Here is a 21,576-nt window from a genome sequence, read left to right as displayed (position 1 = left end):
TCATCACTATAATGCGGGTCCGATCCCCGCACTGTGCATCCTCAGAGACGGCTAAGAAATTCAGGGTGACTTCAATTTAGAAGAGCTGACAGCGGGCAGCCAGCGGGACTACATGGATGCGGTTGTGAGGATGGAACTGGGAACACATGTCAAGGTAGTTTGGCAGCTGTGTGCATGAGGATGGGAGTAGAGTATTTCTCAAGGGAATGTGGTGAAGAGATACACAAGCCTATAAAATTCAGCATTCCAGCTTTTCACATTGAAAACACAGTGATACCCTAAACCTTCATTTTTACATATTTACATATTTTGAAAACTAAATATTTAATGGCCGTCTGAGTGAATAGTTGACAAATCAATCTTAAATAAACCTTGAATATCTTTGAATAACCTCAACCAGATGCATTTCTTAAGGGTGCATTTACTGTACATAAGATGCATCCTTGCATTCAAAACAACTTCTGTAGTTGGAAAGCTGGAAAACAGTATGCAGGGATAGCGAGATGTCAATTTTTTAAGTAACACAAGTCATCCTAATACAGCAATGCAGTTGCAATGCAGTTATATTACTTCCGAATGTGCATGGATGCAGCAACAGTGCTTTTACATTTAAATTTATGCATCTGGCAGACACTTCTATTCAAAGCAACCTACAGTAAATTACACATTTGAAGATTGAACCCATGACCTTAACACAATGCTCTACCAACTCAGCTACAATCACTTTAAAAATGATTGAAGGTTTATCTGTGAAAACCGTCAAGCAGCTAAAGTACTGAACGGTTGTTGGACAACTAGTCAACCATCGTGACTCGTTCCTTATCAGTCTGACACTAAACATTCTGTGACAAATGGGTGTGATGTCCCACAAAACTCTTTATATAATCCATCTGCAGAAAATTGACAGACTGAAGAATCTGATTTACAAGCACCCATAATGAAAGCATAATGAGAGAAATCCTCCCAAATTCAGATGTTTATGAAAAACCACAGAACAGTGGGCCAACTCAAGTGCTCAATCAAGAGCTCAGCCCGTAAACCTTTAACACATGGAGAATTATGGAAATATTATTCATTTATTCCAATTTAATTGAGTCTCATTTCTTGAATTACCTCTCCTCCTAACTCAATATGTTAAAAGCGATAGAGTGAAATGGAGGGAAGACTTGTTCGCTTATTGGGTTGCCCCCCTTGGGTAAACCCAGCTATAAGCTCTTCAGTAGACTACGTGATTTCAAAACGCGACTTCCCTAGTAACTGATGTGAGAGATTTGATGCATCACAGGCCATTCAGTATCTCATAGGGCTGTGTATCCACAAGAATATGGTGATACAATACGTGCAACGATGCATGTGTTGCGTTTAGGGGTGTAACAATACAGTACATTGTGCGATTTTGATGCTATGCTTCTCAATGAATTATGCTGAAATGCCACTTAATCCAAAAGCCAGATGAGGATCTTGTGCAGAAACTCAATATGCGCCGCAGAAGTACCATTAAGCAGGCAGCTGATGGAAAACATTTACAGGTATTTTCATGATAATAAAGAATATTTATAATGATTATGTTTGACGAGTGTTGCTTTTTCAAATGCATGTTATAAATGACTCAAACTGTGATTTTAAAATAATTAATCCAGTTACTTCACAGCCAGGTCCTTACAACTCTTTCGAAGATTGTAGGCCAAATGAAGTCAGGGACCTCATCAACTTAACAGTGACGGCTACAATGACAAATGGATGTCTAGCTGAACTTTACATTACACTGTCTATACAGCCCGTGTGGGTCATTTGTCTTGATCAACACCTATAGAATAACTCACTATAAACACTGGATAAACAGCCAATCATTTGGCTGATGGTCAATATTGATTTGCTTCTGACTTAATCTGTGTCAATTGCACATGCTTAAATTATAGATGTTGGGTGAAACATGGCACACTAAAGAAGAATGATTTAAAAGAGTGCTAGTGATGGACAGCTAGTCTGAACAGAGGGCGTCTGTGCCGTGCCCTTTCATACTTTATTTACAGAGCCTGTCCGTCACGTCTTCATACATGCTTTGAGGCTGACGTATTTTTGACTGATCATCTCGCTCTTGCTGGAGGACAACCAATGATTTAAAACAGAGCTGTGTGACACTGGCATTGCTCAAAGCAGATATATAAGGATGAGCACACTGTGTAGAAGTCTATGGCTGCCAGATACGTTTACATTTCAATGTAGAAATGGATAGAAAAGAGATAACAAGCTGAATTTGTGGTCTATGGTATAGGGCTGTCACAATTACGCGATTATTTTTGAGTAATAAAAAGTCATCTTTAATAAAAACATTAGATTATTCGATTACCAAAATAATGAACATTTAACATAATTGTAATAGCCTGAATCTACTGTATGATGAAAAACTAACAAAAAAATGTGTGTACAATAACTTTTTGTATAATAGAAGTCCATGGGAAAGTTTACTTGATGATTTAATGTGAAATATAAAACATGCATATTTATACAAAAAAGGACTGAATATTTATTCTGTTTTTTATTTCATCAGATGTTTTGTACATGTGTTATACTTGATAAAGCACATGTAACCTTTAATTATGACTGTATGACCTACAGTATCACAAAGGACACATTTTATAAGTGATGTCAGCCTGACTAAGGGAAACTACTGTAGGCAAGGAGAAAAGTATTGACATATTGGCTTAAGAAAGAATGCAATACAAAAACAAGATGAATGTGATATTGCTAATGCAAAGTCACAGCACTTTTAAAGCCATGATGGGCTCAGGTTAATAACTAGAGCACAATGGACCTATTCATTACCATTTGATATTTATAAGAATTATATATATATTGCATTGCATTTCCAGACAATGAGGTCATATGCCAATTTGGTCTCATGTAAACAATTTTTCTATAGTATATTTAAACACTGGTGCACACACATGGGTATAAACACTATTCACATTTTAGAACAATTATATCCATAGACAGTTAGATACAAATTGAAAAATTAGATTATAGACCTTTTCAAAAAGTTAATTTCATGTAAACACCATGGGTTCTGATTTGAAACTTATGATCATTAGCGCTTTAGGCACAGTGAAATGCTCTGTACTTAGAAAATTGCATTACTGTAATTCGAATGCGAGCTACTTATATTACAGATAAAAGAAATGAGGTGAATCCACTAAAAAGTAATGATAGGAGTTGAATTACAATAACAAAAGTCCAAACAAATACAACCATGTTTTTGTATATGTACCATAGAATATGTTTAAAGTACACATTGTTATATATCATTTGTACACACTTCCTATCTTTCACGTAACAATAACTGTAAGGTCTTAAAAATTACTATATAACATTTCATAAATAAAATAAACATTAATAATTTTACCTTCTTTAAAGTGGCAACTTATTTCCTAAGCATTTTAAGATAAGAAACCAAAATTCCACAACATATGGTTAATCCTATTTAGGATGTCTTTACATTATGTCTAGCCAAAAGTGTGTAATGTAAAACGAGCAGAATGAGCCATTTGTTTCTGTACAGTTTGGACTTTAAAATACAAGTAATGGTTTTTAAACGTATGCAAATCGGTTAATAAACTAAGATGATGCTAGCTATTAGATGGACCTTAAACTTTACAAACAATTTCAATAAACCCACTACAGTGAACAAACGATAATAATCTCAAAACCAACAAGCCAATGAACCACAAGGGTACTGGTGAGTTTTTTTAACCTCAGCCTGAGCCCACCAAGACTTTACACTAAAAATAACAAAACAAAACAAAACAAAACCTTTCTTGAGGTCGTCATCTTGGACCATTGAAGCAGAACTCAGAAATCTATCCCTTCTGAAGAGGAAAGGCATGCAAGAAGAAAACAAAATAATAGAAAAATAACATAAGCAAATGAAACAGAGCATGCAAAAACATGAGTCTATAAGTACATAATGAGTATAGATGTCACATAAAAAAGTAGGTGAGAACTAAAGAATGAAAGAGATAAGAGTTAAAAAGACCTAGTCTTGTGATCAAGCCCAGTACTGAGCAATTCCATGCAAATGTCAACTGTATCATGAAAAGTAAAGTTTTTCCTCAAAGTTTTTATCCATACTGATATCTCGGATGGATATATTTAGTGTTTTAAATACCCATGCAAAGTTTCGGTTAACATTTTTAAGGTTTCAGAATTGTCATGACCATGATGCTGTTTTTTCCTTATAAATGCACACACAAAACTTTAAATCAAATAAATATTAAATGCTCTTTGAAGAGCCTTCCTTCTCCATTGGTTGGGTATTATTGCCTCTGGTTTGTACATTTTAATTAATAGAATTCCTACAAAGTCTGTTTGGAAAATGTGTGTCCTTTTCTTGTCACATCCATAATGCATGCATGTTTCCCTTACCTAAAATAGAAAACAAGAGTACAGTATAGACTGATATTTTTCTGGTGTCTGGACGCTATCTTCAGGGGTTTAATAAAATCTAAACAGATGGTTGAATATATTGGTATTAAATGCATTCTCTGAGCAATTCAATTACAAGTTTTGACTGCAAATGGCACATCCATAATGCTGGAATTGCCCTATTTTCAAAGAAAGAAGATTAAAGGAGAAAAACACTGAGTTGAGGATGCTTGAAGATGCGCTGTTAGTTTCAAAGCGCTGTGCAACTTAAACCTACAGTTTCGTTTGCAGAACCTCTGGAGTCATGCCCTGTAAGTGCACTTGTTCACATAAAAAATATGCTGTCACTTAAGTCTATATATATTTCATTCAAGAGCTGTGAAACTGAAGTAATGATCTGCAGACGAAAACCAGTGCACATAGAATCTATCTAGAAGACATTTTATGGGTTTGTCAGTTGGATATTTTAATTCTTTACTAAATCATGCAATGTATCATAATATCTGGTATTTGTTCACTATTTTGTTTGTGTCAATTTGATTTATTTTGCTATGCTTCCTTATTTCCCAAAAAACAACAAAGACATGTATAAGTGAAGAGGCGATCGAATGTGTCTATGGATTTGATTGATTTACAAATAGATCAATATTTGTAATTTGTCTAAGAAGTGAACTAATCAATTTTCAAATTCTATAATCAATGCATTGAATTTTCACTCTCAGATTGAGGCATTATATTGTGTCTACACTCACAAAGAAAATATACAAGAAGGTACAAAAGTTCAAAAAGTACACTTATGCACCTAAAAGGTACACATTGGGACCTTAGAGGTACATACTGGTACATCAAAGGTACAAATATGTACCAAAATAGTACATTTTAGGCCCTTTTAAACCTATAGTTCGGCCAAAAATGATATTAAACCCATGATTTACTCACCCCCAAGCGGTCTGAGTTGCATATGTCCATCGTTTTTCAGACAAACACATTTTTGGATATTTTAGAAAATGTTTTAGATCTTTCAGTTATTTAAATGTAATGTTACGGGGTCCACGACCTTCAAGTCCAAAAAAAGTGCGTCCATCCTTCACAAAATAAATCCAAACGGCTCCAGGATGATAAACAAAGGTCTTCTGAGAGTAATCCGCGCAGTGATGTTGTAGAAATATCCATATTTAAAACTTTATAAACTAAAATAACTACCTTCCGGTAGCGCCGCCATCTTAGTCGCGTCCGCATTCAGGATGAGAGCTTACGCAGCCTATGGAGGCTACTCTGCTGTTGCTATGTGCCCCCGCCCTCCGAATTTGTCATACGTCACTAAGAAAAGTCTTAAAACGAATGTGTTAAATTAACACATCTTGTGTCTAGTTAAGGACAACACACCTAGTGTGTTGTCCTTAATTTAACACATCTCTGTGTTATTTTTAGAACAACACACTTTGTGTTGTTTTAACACATCTTGTGTTGTCCCTTTTATTTATATGAACTCTAAATCAGCACGAAATAACACATAATGTGTTAAAAACAACACATAATGTGTTAAATAGTTTAACACAAAGCAATGTGTTAAAATTAACACATCCATGGTGTGTTAATTTTAACACATTGCTTTGTGTTAAACTATTTAACACATTATGTGTTAATTTTAACACATTATGTGTCATTTCGTGCTGATTTAGAGTTCATATAAATAAAAGGGACAACACAAGATGTGTTAAAACAACACAAAGTGTGTTGTTCTAAAAATAACACAGAGATGTGTTAAATTAAGGACAACACACTAGGTGTGTTGTCCTTAACTAGACACAAGATGTGTTAATTTAACACATTCGTTTTAAGAGTGTACACTATGCTAATACTCTCTCCTGAATACAGAGGAGTCTAAGATGGCGGCCATATAGAATAAAAAAAAACTAAAATCTAAACAATTTCCACAGAAACACAAACTCACAAAGTGTGGCACAAACCAGTATAAGCAATATATAGCAGTAATAAGTATAATGAGGATTTTATTGTTGAACAATTTAATTAATAAGGTTAGATGAAGCGTGCTTATTGCTACACCACTGGAATGTGCAATGCAAAGGTGCGAAAAGAATTTTGATTTCCCCCAGATGCACAAACTAATGTCCAAACACGTCGAACTGTCTACCCTCATCCATTAGGTTATTATGCAGTGCTTTTTCGAGAAACCTGCACTGCATATTTATGAGGGAACATCTGCCACTTCTGAAATTCTACTGTACTAGTCCACGAGATCTCGAAATCTCTCGTCATTTGAGTAATGTAACACTCTTTTTGCATATAATGCAATGCCATTTTCACACATGTTTTCACACACATCCTCACAAAAGCAAACTGAATGTAATATTGTAGCGGGACTGTATAGTACACATACAGTATATTATTGTGTGACTTCTGATCTGTGCTTGTTTATCGTGACTAAACTGACCTCTGGAACAAATACCTTGTTGAAAATAATGTTTCGGTTTCTAAAAGTCGAGGGGAAACGCGAGCATGGATCACTGCTGTGCAAAGGAGGTTTGGCAGCCAGGCAAGAATTTAAGGATATGTAGCTAACATTGCAGGGCTTGCAAAATTGCTAGCCCGACTTCCCGAGGCTATTGTGCCTTCAAGTTGTGCTACCAAAATGTATCTCTGCCCTGCCTGTCGAGCTATAGGGAGGAAAAATATATTACTGGATCTGTTGCGCACAATTTCCTTCAATGTCATCTTGCCAGACATTACTTTACTCATGTAACAAGTTAAATCTTCCACAACAAGCTTTAAACGTGATACAGATTGCATGTGCAGTGAAGAAAATTTGCAAATAGCTGACAGTCATAAATCCTTGACAAGAACAAACAGAAGAAAAGTGGAGACTTTTTATACAGTATATACACAATGTTAACTTACAGTAAAACTGCTGATGTTTGTGAATTAGATATAACAGTTTATCAAAGTAAAGAATGAAGTTCCTCTTTGAACGCCACTGACAAACTCACAAGCTTTGTTGAAGGCATAGATCCACTGAACAAACCTATTTGTGTTGACCTCTCTGGCCGATGTGTGTATCAAAGTCTGTTACTTTTCTCAGCAAACAACTAAATAATATTTAAAGTTCAAGCCCAGTTAAAATATTATTATATCATCACCCAAAAGCGTTTATTTTTTCATCTAGTGGTTCAGGGGTTATCATGTCAGTCATCTGTGGCATAACATCAAAAAAAGGTTTTATTCTGGAAAGCACTGTGCTAACTATAAGCATTGATCATACATCAAAATGCATCCACCTTGAGGATCCATAAATAGTTCACCATTTTATAAAATATTCAAAGTCTGAATCACTGAATTATTGACAACAAAAAGCTAAATGATATGGTGACTATTCTGTAGGATGCTTTGATCATCTTGTCCTGCTTTAGGTACTGAGACGCATGGGTTATCCAGCTTGCCCATAAATATTCTGTGTGTTTTGCAGCTAGCTCAAGGGTACCAGAGGATCACCACACAAAAATTGACAAAAATCAGCTAGTCCCCTTAATCACAAAGCCATAGCACACATGTAGTGACTAAAACCCCACAATGATATCTTATTTATTGAGTTTCTACTGAGGAAGATATGGTAGCTTTTGAAGAAAGAGTTCAATGATGACAAATTTAGACTTTTGCTATAATAACTCAAAGACAAATTATAGGAAGCACAAATACGTGTTCATGGATTTAAAGTATTAAAGTATGAAAATAACCTTGTTTGAAACTAGCAGTTAGTTAACAGCTGGGCTTCTCAATGAATTGCCAAAAAATTTGTGGGATAAGCATTTGACAGGTTGCTATTTTGGATTGTGTAATGGTATTTCTGAGTACAGGGAAATTGGTATGAAATTGTCAACATCACTAGAATGACCTATTATTAGAGTTATTATTAAGCTTCTATTCAAACTTCTTACACAACAAATAAAAAGAGATATTTACAGATGAACAGAACCAAACAAATTATGAATAGGAAGTGTAAAACATTCATAACAAGCTGGTGATCGAAGAATCAGAAGTATGTTTCTATTTATAATGGGAAAATAATTGTGGATATGACTTGAAATGATATAATTGAATTAGTGAAAACCAAAACTACCAGCCAAGTCTAAAATGGGATATTGTCATAACTGAATGCTCTGTGCACATATTTTCAAATACTTAAACCCGCTTAATCCTGGCCTTAGGCCACTCAACAACACAGCTTTGTTGGCAGAATCAGTTAAATGTCACGTTGACTTTTCAGCAAAGCCCTCTAAGTGAACAGAAGGAGAACGTGAAACAACCATTAGTCACATTCAATCTTGGGTCCTTTGTAAGTACTTGTACCTGAAAACATCCCGAATGTGGTAGCCACATATGCATCACAGCACCCCCTAATGTGTGGTTCAGTTTTTTACATTTTGAATTCTGACTTTCATAATTTAAAATGTTTTTAGTTGCATCTTTAGTGATTTCGCAACTGTTTACTATGTCTTGTCCTCAGATGTGGATTTCATTTTAGAAGTGGAGGTTTTTGGCAAAAAAAGTGCATGTACTTAGAGGGTTTTGCAACGAAAGACAGTCAAATTTGTTAAATATCAATGAAAAGTGACATTTATTGAAAATAAGGCTTTTTAGTTACTGACTAATAACCTCTTTAAAAGTGACATTTAAGGAAACTCATTTAAGGAAACTCAAAATTAACAAATTGTCAGACGCACTTAAACGGTTTTGCTTTTGAACCATCATACACATATTAAAACATTTTGGTTTGCCTAAACGTCAGAATGAATATTAAGTCACAGCAACCTTTTGAATAAACTTAGCAAGTCTTACTTTGCCCCCCATGTTTCCCTGACAAACCCAAATATTCAGACAGCAGGTCGGCTGTTAACATTAACGCAATGATACCACATGAAGATCTGCTCTACATTCAGTCTCTTTTAATCAACAACAGGAACCTAATATATACAAAATAGAAACCATTAACTGAGATTGCATTAACCACGGAGGACTCACAGCTGTGCCGTCTCTCTTTAAAACCAGATACAAATAACTCTTGTTTTTCACATGCCATTGTTTATGACACCAAACCCATCTGAGTCATCAACTACTCATTTGTGAGTCATCTGAAAGTGACAAAAGCCCAGTACTCATGTACAAGGGTACCGTCTCTCATCGTCAACAACAAGCTACATTTTTAATAGGCTACAAAACACTTGAGCTTCATGCAAAACTCTGTTTTTACAGTATAGGGCTAGTAAGGTCATCTCTTTCTGTTCTGCCCATACCTGCTGGAGTAAGATAATGTTCAGTGCCGTCCCCTCTGGGATCCATCTTTTCTCCCAGTCAGGTCCATAGTGGCACTGTTTATCATTGGTGCAAGCTGTACGGACACTAATCGATTAAAGAAAGGGTAGGTCCATGACAAGCGGTTTGGTGAATGACTGGTGGTGAATGACGGGGCTTATGGTTGCCCTAAGAGGTTCCTCTACATTATGTGCAAGATGCCTTCAGGGTATTCAATAAGAGCTGCTCAGCTATGTGCAAAAAACACAGCTTACTTCCCGGTTGTCCCCAGGCACGATATGTCTAGAAATCTGACAGGTCCAGAATCTTGTTGATGGGCATCCCAGAATAAGCAAGCCTTATTTTTAACTTTGGAGGGGAAATAATGGCACAGAGAAAATCTCTGTAAATGGGCAAGGAAGCTCTCGAAAAAATATCCCTTTTTAATTTTCTTTCTTCTGCAGTTTCTAACGCTAGTTGTTCCCAATAGGGCCTGTGGTAAAGCTTCTTAATGGATGCTTGAAATTTCTATTCATACTCTGCTAACACAGAGAGCTTCTTATTAGCTACAATCTACAGATACCAGCCTAACCTTCAACACTACATGTGAATCCTCAAGATGACGCCACCATGTGTGTTCAGATTTGCATAATTTTAATGCAAGTTAAACATATCGCCACTGAGGTAGTCTGTGCTAATCTAGTGGTAAAACTGTAATATCTATGCACGCATGATTTTTCTGGTAAAGCTGATTAGTTGATGCAGTAACTTCCAACACAATATTATTGCAATTCTTAACTCTTTTTCCAGGTAACTAATTCATACGCTTTCATTTGTACGTTTTGGTACGATATGATTTCATTCAGGAATGTTGGGTTTAGTGCTGGGCTATTGGTTTTTTTCTAATAATCATTTGCTTCTGGTACGAAATAGACACCTTTTAAAACAACATAGTCCTGCGAGATGTATTACATAGACACCATCATACAAAACACACCACACCGGTATGGTGTTGCCCAGCACAAGACCAAATCTGCATACAGGGGCGTAGCAAGCTTTTTAAAAGTGTGGGGGATGGATATATATCATTTTAAATTTGATATAAACGCACCAGAAACACGCGTATGTGCACCTGGGATGGAATTAAGCACCACCCATGACACAAACACACCCTCTCTTCCTTCATAGACCTCTTTCACAAACTGTATTCATTTTTCATTGCTCACCTGTGAAACTTTCTGTGTGTCTCTCTCTCTCTTTAAACTGATGCCTCCAGCAACCTCATCTCCTAAACAATGTGATAAAGGAATAAGGCTGTGGTACTAGCAAACCTTATTGAAACTTGAAAAGTAATATATTAAATGAATGCCAAAATATATAATGGTAATAGGCTACTGTTGTTTAATGTCAACATTTATCAACGTCCAGCTTTCAACTTCACTTACAGGATTTCTCTTGAAAAAGGTGTCAATCTTCTCCTGCCTCTTTCTTTTCTGTATCTTATTGATACTGCGTGACAAAAAGATAATGGTAAGCTCGATAGTGACATGGGTCTGACAGGACTGTGACTGCTAAATTTTGCTACTTGTGCCCTGAAAAGCTTTTTCTCTGGTGGTCTAAATGATGTAACAATTTACCGTTTTTACATTAAAATAATATAGGCTACACTTTTCTTTCATTGTTTGCATAAGTTACCTGTTGAAGAACTATGTCATCATTTCTCATTTTTTTCTTCTCAACAAGTACACTCATACACAACAGGTAGTATTAACAAAGTATTCAGCTAATCAACAAACAATGCTCAAAATATCAAATCGATTGCAATTTGTCCCTCATCCTCGTCAATTCCCTGCCTTCTTCATCACAGGTTATACATTGCATGCCACATTGTCTACATGACCGAATTTAGCCAGCTGCTGAACAATAACCCAATTAGCATTAGTCCCAAACACATTTATCAAGCATATTCAAAAACCTCAAAAGCATAGAGTTGATTAAAGTGTTTAATAAAGTTTTTTAAACACTCATTCAAAGTAGCCTACCTGAAAAAGGGAGATGTAAATAAACAAAGTTCCCGCCTCCTCAGAGCGAGCTGACCGATCAATCTAACCCACCAAGAGAGGCGGGACTTAAGGCAGAACAGCCAATCATCAGCCGGTAACACTCAAAGCCGGCGTCATGTTTGAGAGGGGAGGGGGAGAGAATGCAGCGCAGCGCAGCAGACAGAGCGGCCAGAGAAACGGAGGAGCGACTTTAATAAGGCGTTCTTGCAAAACTGCATAAAAAGTGTGGGTGTTGAACCCTCTCACCGGGAAAAGTGTGGGTGTTAAAACACCCACATCCCCCACGGGTGCGACGCCCCTGTCTGCATAGACCTGGGCAGAAAATGTAAACTACATATCATTCAGCTTAGACAAGCTAATTAAAATTGTATTTTGTTGACCTACATGTAGGGGTCGGTCTGGCCATAGTTGTCCGTATTGGACTGCCAGAACATCAGCAGGAACTCAGTTTGCGAGTGATGAAATGATGTGAGCGCCACAGGCATTTAAAACGTCTTCAGCACAGAAGTTTATTGATTTCTCTGAAATCGTTTGGCTGAATGTCAGTCCATCCCAAGGCAGTGCCATTAACTGTGAGCTGCCACAGCGAAGGGCCAGTCTTTAATTTGCATCCTAATCTCCAACACCCAGCGTGCTAAGATGAAATCTTTGCCAGTATGTGGGAAGGATGAGGAAAAACGAATTTAGGGGAAAGGTATTTCAGCGTTAACATATCAATCACATTTATCTAGGTAGGGACAACTTTTCGACAGAAAGGAAAAGGTTAACGTAATTAAATTCAGGCATATGTCTACTACCCAAATATTCAAAGTTCAACACCAAAGTGTCTGGGGTCAGCTAAGTCTGGTAAGGTCAAACCTAACTTATTCATAGACCAAAAAAATCGTAAAGCGAAGTAACTCACTGTAATCACAGAGACGTCTATTGACCAGCGCAAACAACAAATATATTTCATATTTTATCAGCCTCTTTTCTGCATTGCGCCACTGTAATGAACAAATAAAGGTGAAATATTCACATCAGTGGCAGCTTTATGAGCCTGCTACCCTACGGACATCTCATAAATGATAAAATGTCCGGTGCTAGTTTAATTGAACATTGGCGGGATTTTAGTGCACTTGTATTATTTACAAATGCGAGGGATAACAAATGAGTGGCCACTGCACAGCTATGAATAAGTGCTTTAGGCATCAATGGCACGATATGAAAGCTACACCAAGGCCTTGTGCGGCTTGCTAGTTACATCTAAATTTATGCATCACATCTACTGCCTCAAAGGGCCATGGTATAAGAAATCTTTCGCACATACTTTATGTCTCATAGCCTGTGATTTGTGGAAGCTTAGTCGTGCCCGGAGCCCTGTTAAACAGCATTTTCATGTACTTACAGATCAATTACATACAATAAATTACAGGAAATCCAACATGAACCCCAAACTTATGTTTTTGATTTGTACAATTCTCTTTTCCACAAAGCAATGATTATGACTTTATAATGTATTCCAGCTAAAACAAACCTGTAACACATTACAACCAAACACTGGTTTATCTACACTCACCTAAAGGATTATTAGGAACACCATTCTAATGCTGTGTTTGATCCCCTTTCGCCTTCAGAACTGCCTTAATTCTACATGCCATTGATTCAACAAGGTGCTGAAAGCATTCTTTAGAAATGTTGGCCCAAATTGATAGGATAGCATCTTGCAGTTGATGGAGATTTGTGGGATGCACATTCAGGGCACGAAGCTCCCTTTCCACCACATCCTAAAGATGCTCTTTGGGTTGAGATCTGGCGACTGTGGGGGCCATTTTAGTACAGTGAACTCATTGTCATGTTCAAGAAACCAATTTGAAATAATTCAAGCTTTGTGACATGGTGCATTATCCTGCTGGAAGTAGCCATCAGAGGATGGGTACATAGTGGTCATAAAGGGATGGACATGGTCAGAACAATGCTCTGGTAGGCCGTGGCATTTAAATGATGCCCAATTGGCACTAAGGGGCCTAAAGTGTGCCAAGAAAACATCCCACACACCATTACACCACCACCAGCAGCCTGCACAGTGGTAACAAGGCATGATGGATCCATGTTCTCATTCTGTTTACGCCAAATTCTGATTCTACAATCTTAATGTCTCAACAGAAATCGAGACTCATCAGACCAGGCAACCTTTTTCCAGTCTTCAACTGTCCAATTTTGGTGAGCTTGTGCAAATTCTAGCCTCTTTTTCCGATTTGTAGTGGAGATGAGTGGTACCCGGTGGGATCTTCTGCTGTTGTAGCCCATCTGCCTCAAGGTTGTGCGTGTTGTGGCTTCACAAATGCTTTGCTGCATACCTCGGTTGTAACGAATGGTTATTTCAGTCAAAGTTGCTCTTCTATCAGCTTGAATCAGTCGGCCCATTCTCCTCTGACCTCTAGCATCAACAAGGCATTTCACAGGACTGACGCATACTGGATGTTTTTTTCCTTTTTACACCATTCTTTGTACACCCTAGAAATGGTTGTGCGTGAAAATCCCAGTAACTGAGCAGATTGTGAAATACTCAGATCGGCCCGTCTGGTCCCAACAACCATGCCACGCTCAATTGCTTAAGGCCCAATCCCATTTCTCTGTCTTACCCCTTACCCCTACCCCTTAGTTTTGCACGAGAGCGAAAGGGCTATCCCAATTGGGCCTTACACTCACGTGAACGTGCAAAACTAAGGGGTAGGGGTAAGGGGAAGGGGTAAGACAGAGAAATTAGATAAATCACCTTTCTTTTCCATTCTGACATTCAGTTTGGAGTTCAGGAGATTGTCTTGACCAGGACCACACCCCAAGCAACTGCCATGTGATTGAATGGTTAGATAATTGCATTAATGAGAAATTGAACAGGTGTTCCTAATAATCCTTTAGGTTAGTGTACATGTCTCTCTTCTGTATGCAACGGTGCAGGAAATCACAAGATTAGCTCGTGTTGCCAGATCTTTCACAAAAAATACAAGCACACAGTAAACTGAAATAAATCCAAATGTTTTACATTAAAAATAAGATCAAAATATCGTGACCCGCACCTTTTCACTTTAATAATTAAAAAACTTGATCACAAATGGTTAAGTCCCAGAGCAGTTAAGCCCAAAAATACTTGAACATGGCAACACTGCAAAACAGTGCTCTGTGAGGCAACTCCTCTGTAGACGGTGGTTTACCAAAATTGCAAAACAGTGCTGTAATATCACTTTGTTCACAAAGTGAATGAAAAACATGCAAGAAAACAGCAGAAAGTTGCTATGGTTACCTCTGTGTCAATCATTACAGTTTTGGGATTGAGTCTTATATGTACACAAATAGAACGTCCATTTTGGGGAATCACTTTTGCATTTAAATAAGGCCATCGCTTCCGGTTCTTTATTGAACCATACAGCTAGACAAAGACCATATTAGGAAACTTTATTTTTTTACAGTGTTAAACATAAGATTTAAGTTTTTTTTATTAGGAACACACAACTTTCCATTTTGCTATTTTTTCAGGTTAAAAACATGTGTAAAGTAAAAAAGTCTGACTAGGCAGTATTTGCTGGTAGGAAAAAATTATTAGGCTCAAACAGAAAATCAATACCGTAGAACACAGGATTACAGAATATTTCTTGCATCTTGACAACAATAAGAAGAAATATGAGCTAATCTTATGCATTTGGTCTGAGGAAATTTCTTTTTGTTGATGTGATAATGACTTTCATTTTTGCGTCTCTCACACATGAAAGACCAATTAGTTTCTAAGATGTACGCTGTTGTGTGTAAACTGACTCACATTCACAGACAAAAAGAAGAAATTAAGAAAATGGTAGATCTGAAATGCTCATGTTTATGTATACTTTGGTTCATGCAGAATGTAATGTATGCTGTTTCACAGTAAAAGTGTCAGTCCTAACCAACAACTTGCGTGGGATTCAGTGACTGAGTGCTGTAGCCACAGAAACAAAATATGCCAACACCATTCTCACCATCCAGCTGCATCATGGGTAAAAAGACTGGGAGGTAATAAAGACTGAAAACCTAAGGCAATCGAAGGGAGAAAAGATAAAAGACATTACTTTCTCTTTCTCTCTCTCAAATGGACTAATGTCACCCCTTCACAATAAATAAGGCCACATATCATTTTATTACAGCATTTAAAACAGTCAAGGCCATATATCAGCTTGTATATTGATTTTGTAAAGGACAAATTTGCATGTGTTCGAACAAATGGTTCCCTTTAGAGCTGTTCTGATTCTCAAATATCCTACATACGGGCCTAATATGTACCGAGTGCAATGATATTATGATTTTAAATTATGTAACATTTCAAATGCCACAAGTTTCAGGCCTGAAGAAATGAAGAGCTCATATGCAAAACCCTCTAAGTTTTCCTCTAAATGAGCATTTTTATAGGGCTCTTATGGATTTTGCCAACAAACCAGTATATCTGGATGGCCTGAGGCCAGAATTAAGCAGATTTAAAGCAAAAGTGTTTGATGAACGTATAATTGATATCAAGAGCATTCGTTCATATCAATATCTCACATTTAGCGGCGTTTGCATCTGAGCTCTTTAAATGTATCAGCTCGGATGTAAAGCTAAACCTGCTTTGCAAAATAATAAAATCACAACCACAAAAAACATATTTAATGTTTAACATATTTGATTGGAGAAGGTTTTTAAACTAAAGAAAACAAATGGGTGGACCAGCAACAACTAGTGTGCTTGTGTATCCAAATATTTTATGAGGTAGCAAATGTATGAAGATGTAAGCATACAAAAACTTGATTGTTTTTAACTTAAACAATGATTTTAAAAAGCTATACACACAAAAAAATGCTGTTTTTTAACCCAGCACCGGGTCAAAAAGGGCCAAACTTGGCCATTGGGTTAAATTAACCTTGAAAATGTTTAATTGATCCAACAATGTGTTAAAGCAACCCAGCATTTTAAATTAAAACAATAACGCACAGATTCAATTTCAATCCAGCAGGTTTGGTTCGTCTGGCACGTATACCTGGAATGACAATTTTCTCTAATCTCATCTACAATGCATTCTGTGTCTGATGCATTCACAAAGGATGCATGCAATGATGCCTTGAAACTTTGAGTTTGATCAATATAATGAAACATGAAAGGGAGATTATTGGAAATGCTATAATACCAAAAAATGGGATACCATCTAGCTAGGCATCTCACTGGAGTATGGAGCTAAAGTTATATAAAAAGGAGCATAAGCAGGGGAAAAGTAGGATGAAGGAAGAAGATACAGATGTGTGGAAAAGAAAACCACTTGCTACCCCCACAAATATAAAAAAAAATATTCATTTCTACGTAAAACAATGACCCTAGGGAAAAGTGTGCTGCACCACAAGACCAATGTGTGCTTAGGATGGCCTGATGCACAGCAGAGAACCACGCACACACACACGCGCCCCTGCGCACAGGGATATACTGTTTTGGAAAGCTCACTCATCCTTTTAATCGTTGTGGAATCCATCAAAGTGGGTCAAACTCCCTCACATCTGGCCCACTGAGATTGTAATGCACAAGGACTGATTAAAACATACATACATGCAGAGGAAAATAGGCCACACTGCTTTAGTGTGCTGCTGGATTCAGGAAATGCATGAATCTCCTTGAATTTTCTCAATTTGCGATCACCAATGCTGACCAATATTAGGGGTGGGACGGTTGTCATGACCACCGCACCACCGCGGTGGTGCAATGCCACCGCAGTGGTGAAGTGCCACCGGCAGTTGTGTGACGTCACATATCAGGTGAATGATTAAACAAAATTATAAGTAAAAATTGCAGTTTTTTTACACGTGAAATAATAATAACAAAAGTTGTACAGTAATTTAAAGCCTAAGATACAAATTTATAACATTGTTTTATGTTAATACACAAATCTCCGCTACATTAACATGTATGGCGTTTCCACTAAACTGGTGGATTTTAGCATAACTCAGCACGTTGGAGTTTAGCCATGTCACTGTGTTGTGCGTCTGCTTTAGTTTCTTTTGGTCTCCAGTGACAGTGATACATACACATCACGTTTGTCTTTTGTTGTGAAATAAAAATTTTACCAGGGTAAAGTCGCGCGCATCAGGAAGCGCATTTAGTGAAACTTTATTTTCTTTCACCATTTAAACCCCCCAACCCCCCCATGGACCCCACCACCGCAACACCGGCGGTTGTTGTTGATGGTTCCACCGCGGTGGTAAAAATTTGCCACCGTCACAGCCCTAACCAATATAGAGGTAAATGAAAGGTTAAGTATTACAATTTACTGCTTGATCATAGTAAATATGCCTCTCTCTTGTTCTTGACCATTAATGCTACAATTAGCAAAATACTGAAATCGGCACGGATGTTTTCACGCAAGTGTGTGTGCATGTCTGTGCAATGCATGTATAATGCATAATGTGACCTTGCAGAGACACGGAGGAAGAAACGGACAAGATACCTGCATGGGATGTTTTTTTCAGTCCCGCTTTTGCAGGATTCTGTCCCGTTCCAATAAAAACAATCTATATTTTTGTCCTGCTCCTGCCTGCAACATTTGCGATTAGTCCAGCTCCCACCCACAAAATCCTGCAGGTAAAGGTATACATAGATTTTTCAGTATGTATTGCTACTGCCTGCTCATCTTTTAATATGAAATATTTTTCACTTGTTCCCCATTGATTAAAATCTAAGAGGAACAGAGAAGGAATAAAAAATTTTTTATATTGGCTGCTGTGTCAATGTCTGCTGTGTTCATTTTGTGAGTAAAACATTTGCTAAATCAATCAATAAATGTACTTTAAAGAAAGTGTTCTAGGTCTAAGTGCTAGTCACTAAAAACAGATTTTCTGTTGATTAATCTTTTAGTGCTCTTCTTGAAACGTCGATTGACCTAAATGTCAGGGAAGATTGGCTTTTTAAAAACGGTACACACATGACTTTATTCTGTTTTATAATATACTGTACCTGGAGATCCACCTGCTGCTATATCATGCTCAGACATTACTCGCAAGAAAAAGTAAACCTCAACCGTGCAATGAACTATGTAAATTTGTTGTTGCTGTTGTGTTAGTTATGAATATAAGTTTATTTAGTTTTTGGAAACTTTATAATTAGATCTTTTTGTTTTGCAAAGCAAATCAATATATGATCCTGCAACCCACACAGTGCAAATGGGTGTCTACTGCCTTCCCACTCAAACTATTAAATCTTGTCCCGCAATGCACTTGGTTGCTTTGGAACCCATGGGTCCCAAGAAATAGGACCAATTATAGAAAAATAAATGGGTAAGAATATACAGGAATGCAAGTCCCACGTTTAAATCAGTTTTTAAGCAAATTTGAGAGACAAAAGTGTTTTACACTGCCCAAACAAATACCAACATGGTACAGTGATTCATCAAAAGCCAACAAATGCTGACATTTGGTAAGGGCAGTGCAAACTAGGGATGCATAACAATTCATCGCGATTAATCTCTAGCAGAAGAAAAGTTTTTGTTTACATCCTATATGTGTGTGTGAACTGTGTATAATAATTATGTATATCTAAATATGCACACATGTAAATTTTAAGAAAAAAATATATATTTATATATGAAGAATTTATATTTACATATAATAAATATTTATATATATATATACATGCATATATACATGCATGTGTGTGCATTTATCTATACAAAGTTATTATACACAGTTCACACATATATGATGTAAACAAAAACTTTTATTCTGCTATAGATTAAGTAATGAATAATTGATGACGGGGCGTTGAATTATAAAAAAATAATGCACACCCAAGGTGGTTTTGCGGCCTTTACACCGCGGGTGTGCATTATTTTCTTATAATTCAACGGCCCGTCATCAATTATTCATTACTTAATCTATAGCAGAATAAAAGTTTTTGTTTACATGTGTGAACTGTGTATAATAACTTTGTATAGATAAATGCACACACATGCATGTATATATGCCTGTATATATATATATATATATATATATATATATATATATATATATATATATATATATATAAAATATTATATATATATATATATATATATATATATATATATATATATATATTTCATATATATTTTTATTTTATAAGGGCCGGAGTCAATTATTCCGCTTATACCGCGGATACCAAAAATATTACTCTGGTGCCCATTTTTAAGACATTTTAAAGGTTAGATGTGTGATTATTGAAAAATAATAATCAACACCCATGGAACATTTCTCAACCAATCAGAAAGAAGCATTAAACAGCCCCGTGGTATAATCACAATCAATCGTTATGCATCCCTAGTGCAACCTAATGCATATTAGCTTGACCACCCTTATAACAATCTTTAAAGCATTTATTTTGTTGTTTATATGAAAATACATTAGTGTAACATAGTCTGTTGACAAACAGATTTTGAGTTTTTTTTCAGACTTAATTCATGCATGTGGCCTATTAAACCCCTTGCACGTTGTTTTACACAGAAAACAGCTGCCCATGGCCATTATCAAAGAGGGAATGGCATCACATCTTGTATTTGTTATTGTCAGCTATCACAATCGAAACACACATTGCAAGACTTTGACACAAAAATTGTACAGGTAAACAAATAGTAATTTTCAAACTGTCAAACAAATAAAAAACAACTAAGCACACTCCTTTTGTATGAGTTATAATGACATCCACAGTTTGAAGAACACCAACATTGTGTCAAAGTCAGAAGTCACACCCTCCTGATCTAATCCATGTGCACATCTGCTGTGGGAATTTGCCACTATGGTCCTATATGGGTGTATGCGAGCGAGAAAGGAATGAGTATCTTGAAGGTGGAGGTGTTGGCAGTGCTCCTGTGTATTGCGTACTAGAACTATGAAGCTTTTGGCTGTAACCGTTTTATAACAAAGTAAATTTAACAACAAAATGGATACATAACATAAAACTGCTCATATTTAAAAGATACACCAGACTATGTCTTAACATATCTGAACTTGGCTCCATTTATTAATTTCCTTGTGAACCAGCAACACATTCCTGTTGGTTTGCTAGAGCGCCAAAAAATGTGACTACAAAGCTGACTAATCTACAAAGCTTTTCATATGCATTACCACACTTGTACGATCAGCCCTTAACTCTTTCCCCGCCATTGACGAGATATCTCGTCAATTAAGAGAAAACGCTTCCCCGCCAATGACGAGATTTTCCGTCTTTCCGCAATACCGCTATTATCCACCAGGTGGCGCCCTTCCGCAACTTTTTAAAACCGGAAGTATTGCCCTATGGCAAGCTGCTGCATGTCCGTGTCTGTTTTAAAGATCGCTCTGAATGACATCTATATGAAAAGTCCGTCATAAAAATGGAATTATCTCTGCTTTTTGCTCAAAATATGGTGTTTTTGCAAAAACCTACCCATATTCAAAAGCTGATTGCAAAAGAACCACTAAAGGTAGGATGAAACGGTTTTTTTTTTGTTTGAAAGCAGAGGGTCTGTTCTTTCATTTGGTATATCGTATGTTTATATATTTAAAGAAGAACATTTTCTGGAAGGCATTAAACTTTGGTGAAAATCATGAAAAACGCTGGCGCTGGCTGGCAACTTTTTTTTTAAAACGCTGGCGGTGAAAGAGTTAAATGCCTTGATGACATCATCACATTTTAACTCTGAACTTCAATGCATGTGCTTATCGGCTTCTTTATATTAGATGACTGAATGCGTGTGATTTCATATCACAGTACAAACACAGCACACTGCTGACATTCAGTAACACCCCAA

At 36.8% G+C, this 21,576-nt stretch overlaps 1 protein-coding gene across 9 annotated transcripts in view; it reads right to left on the bottom strand.

The window, feature by feature from the left end:
* Positions 1-21,576, bottom strand: part of ppfia2 (PTPRF interacting protein alpha 2) — a 180,838-nt gene that overhangs the window by 80,307 nt on the left and 78,955 nt on the right. The window contains exon 1 of one of the 9 annotated variants that reach the window (XM_065268628.2): positions 3,811-3,829. The exons of the other annotated variants lie outside the window; for them this stretch is intronic. Within the exon in view, the coding sequence (XP_065124700.1) occupies positions 3,811-3,828 (18 nt within the window). The 5' untranslated portion in view covers position 3,829. Of the gene's footprint in view, positions 1-3,810; positions 3,830-21,576 lie in introns of those variants that run through there. 9 annotated transcript variants of the gene reach the window in all.

This window comes from Paramisgurnus dabryanus, chromosome 1 (genome assembly GCF_030506205.2).
Source record: "Paramisgurnus dabryanus chromosome 1, PD_genome_1.1, whole genome shotgun sequence".
NCBI classification, from domain to species: domain Eukaryota; kingdom Metazoa; phylum Chordata; class Actinopteri; order Cypriniformes; family Cobitidae; genus Paramisgurnus; species Paramisgurnus dabryanus.
This window is presented reverse-complemented; position numbering and strand designations above follow the sequence as displayed.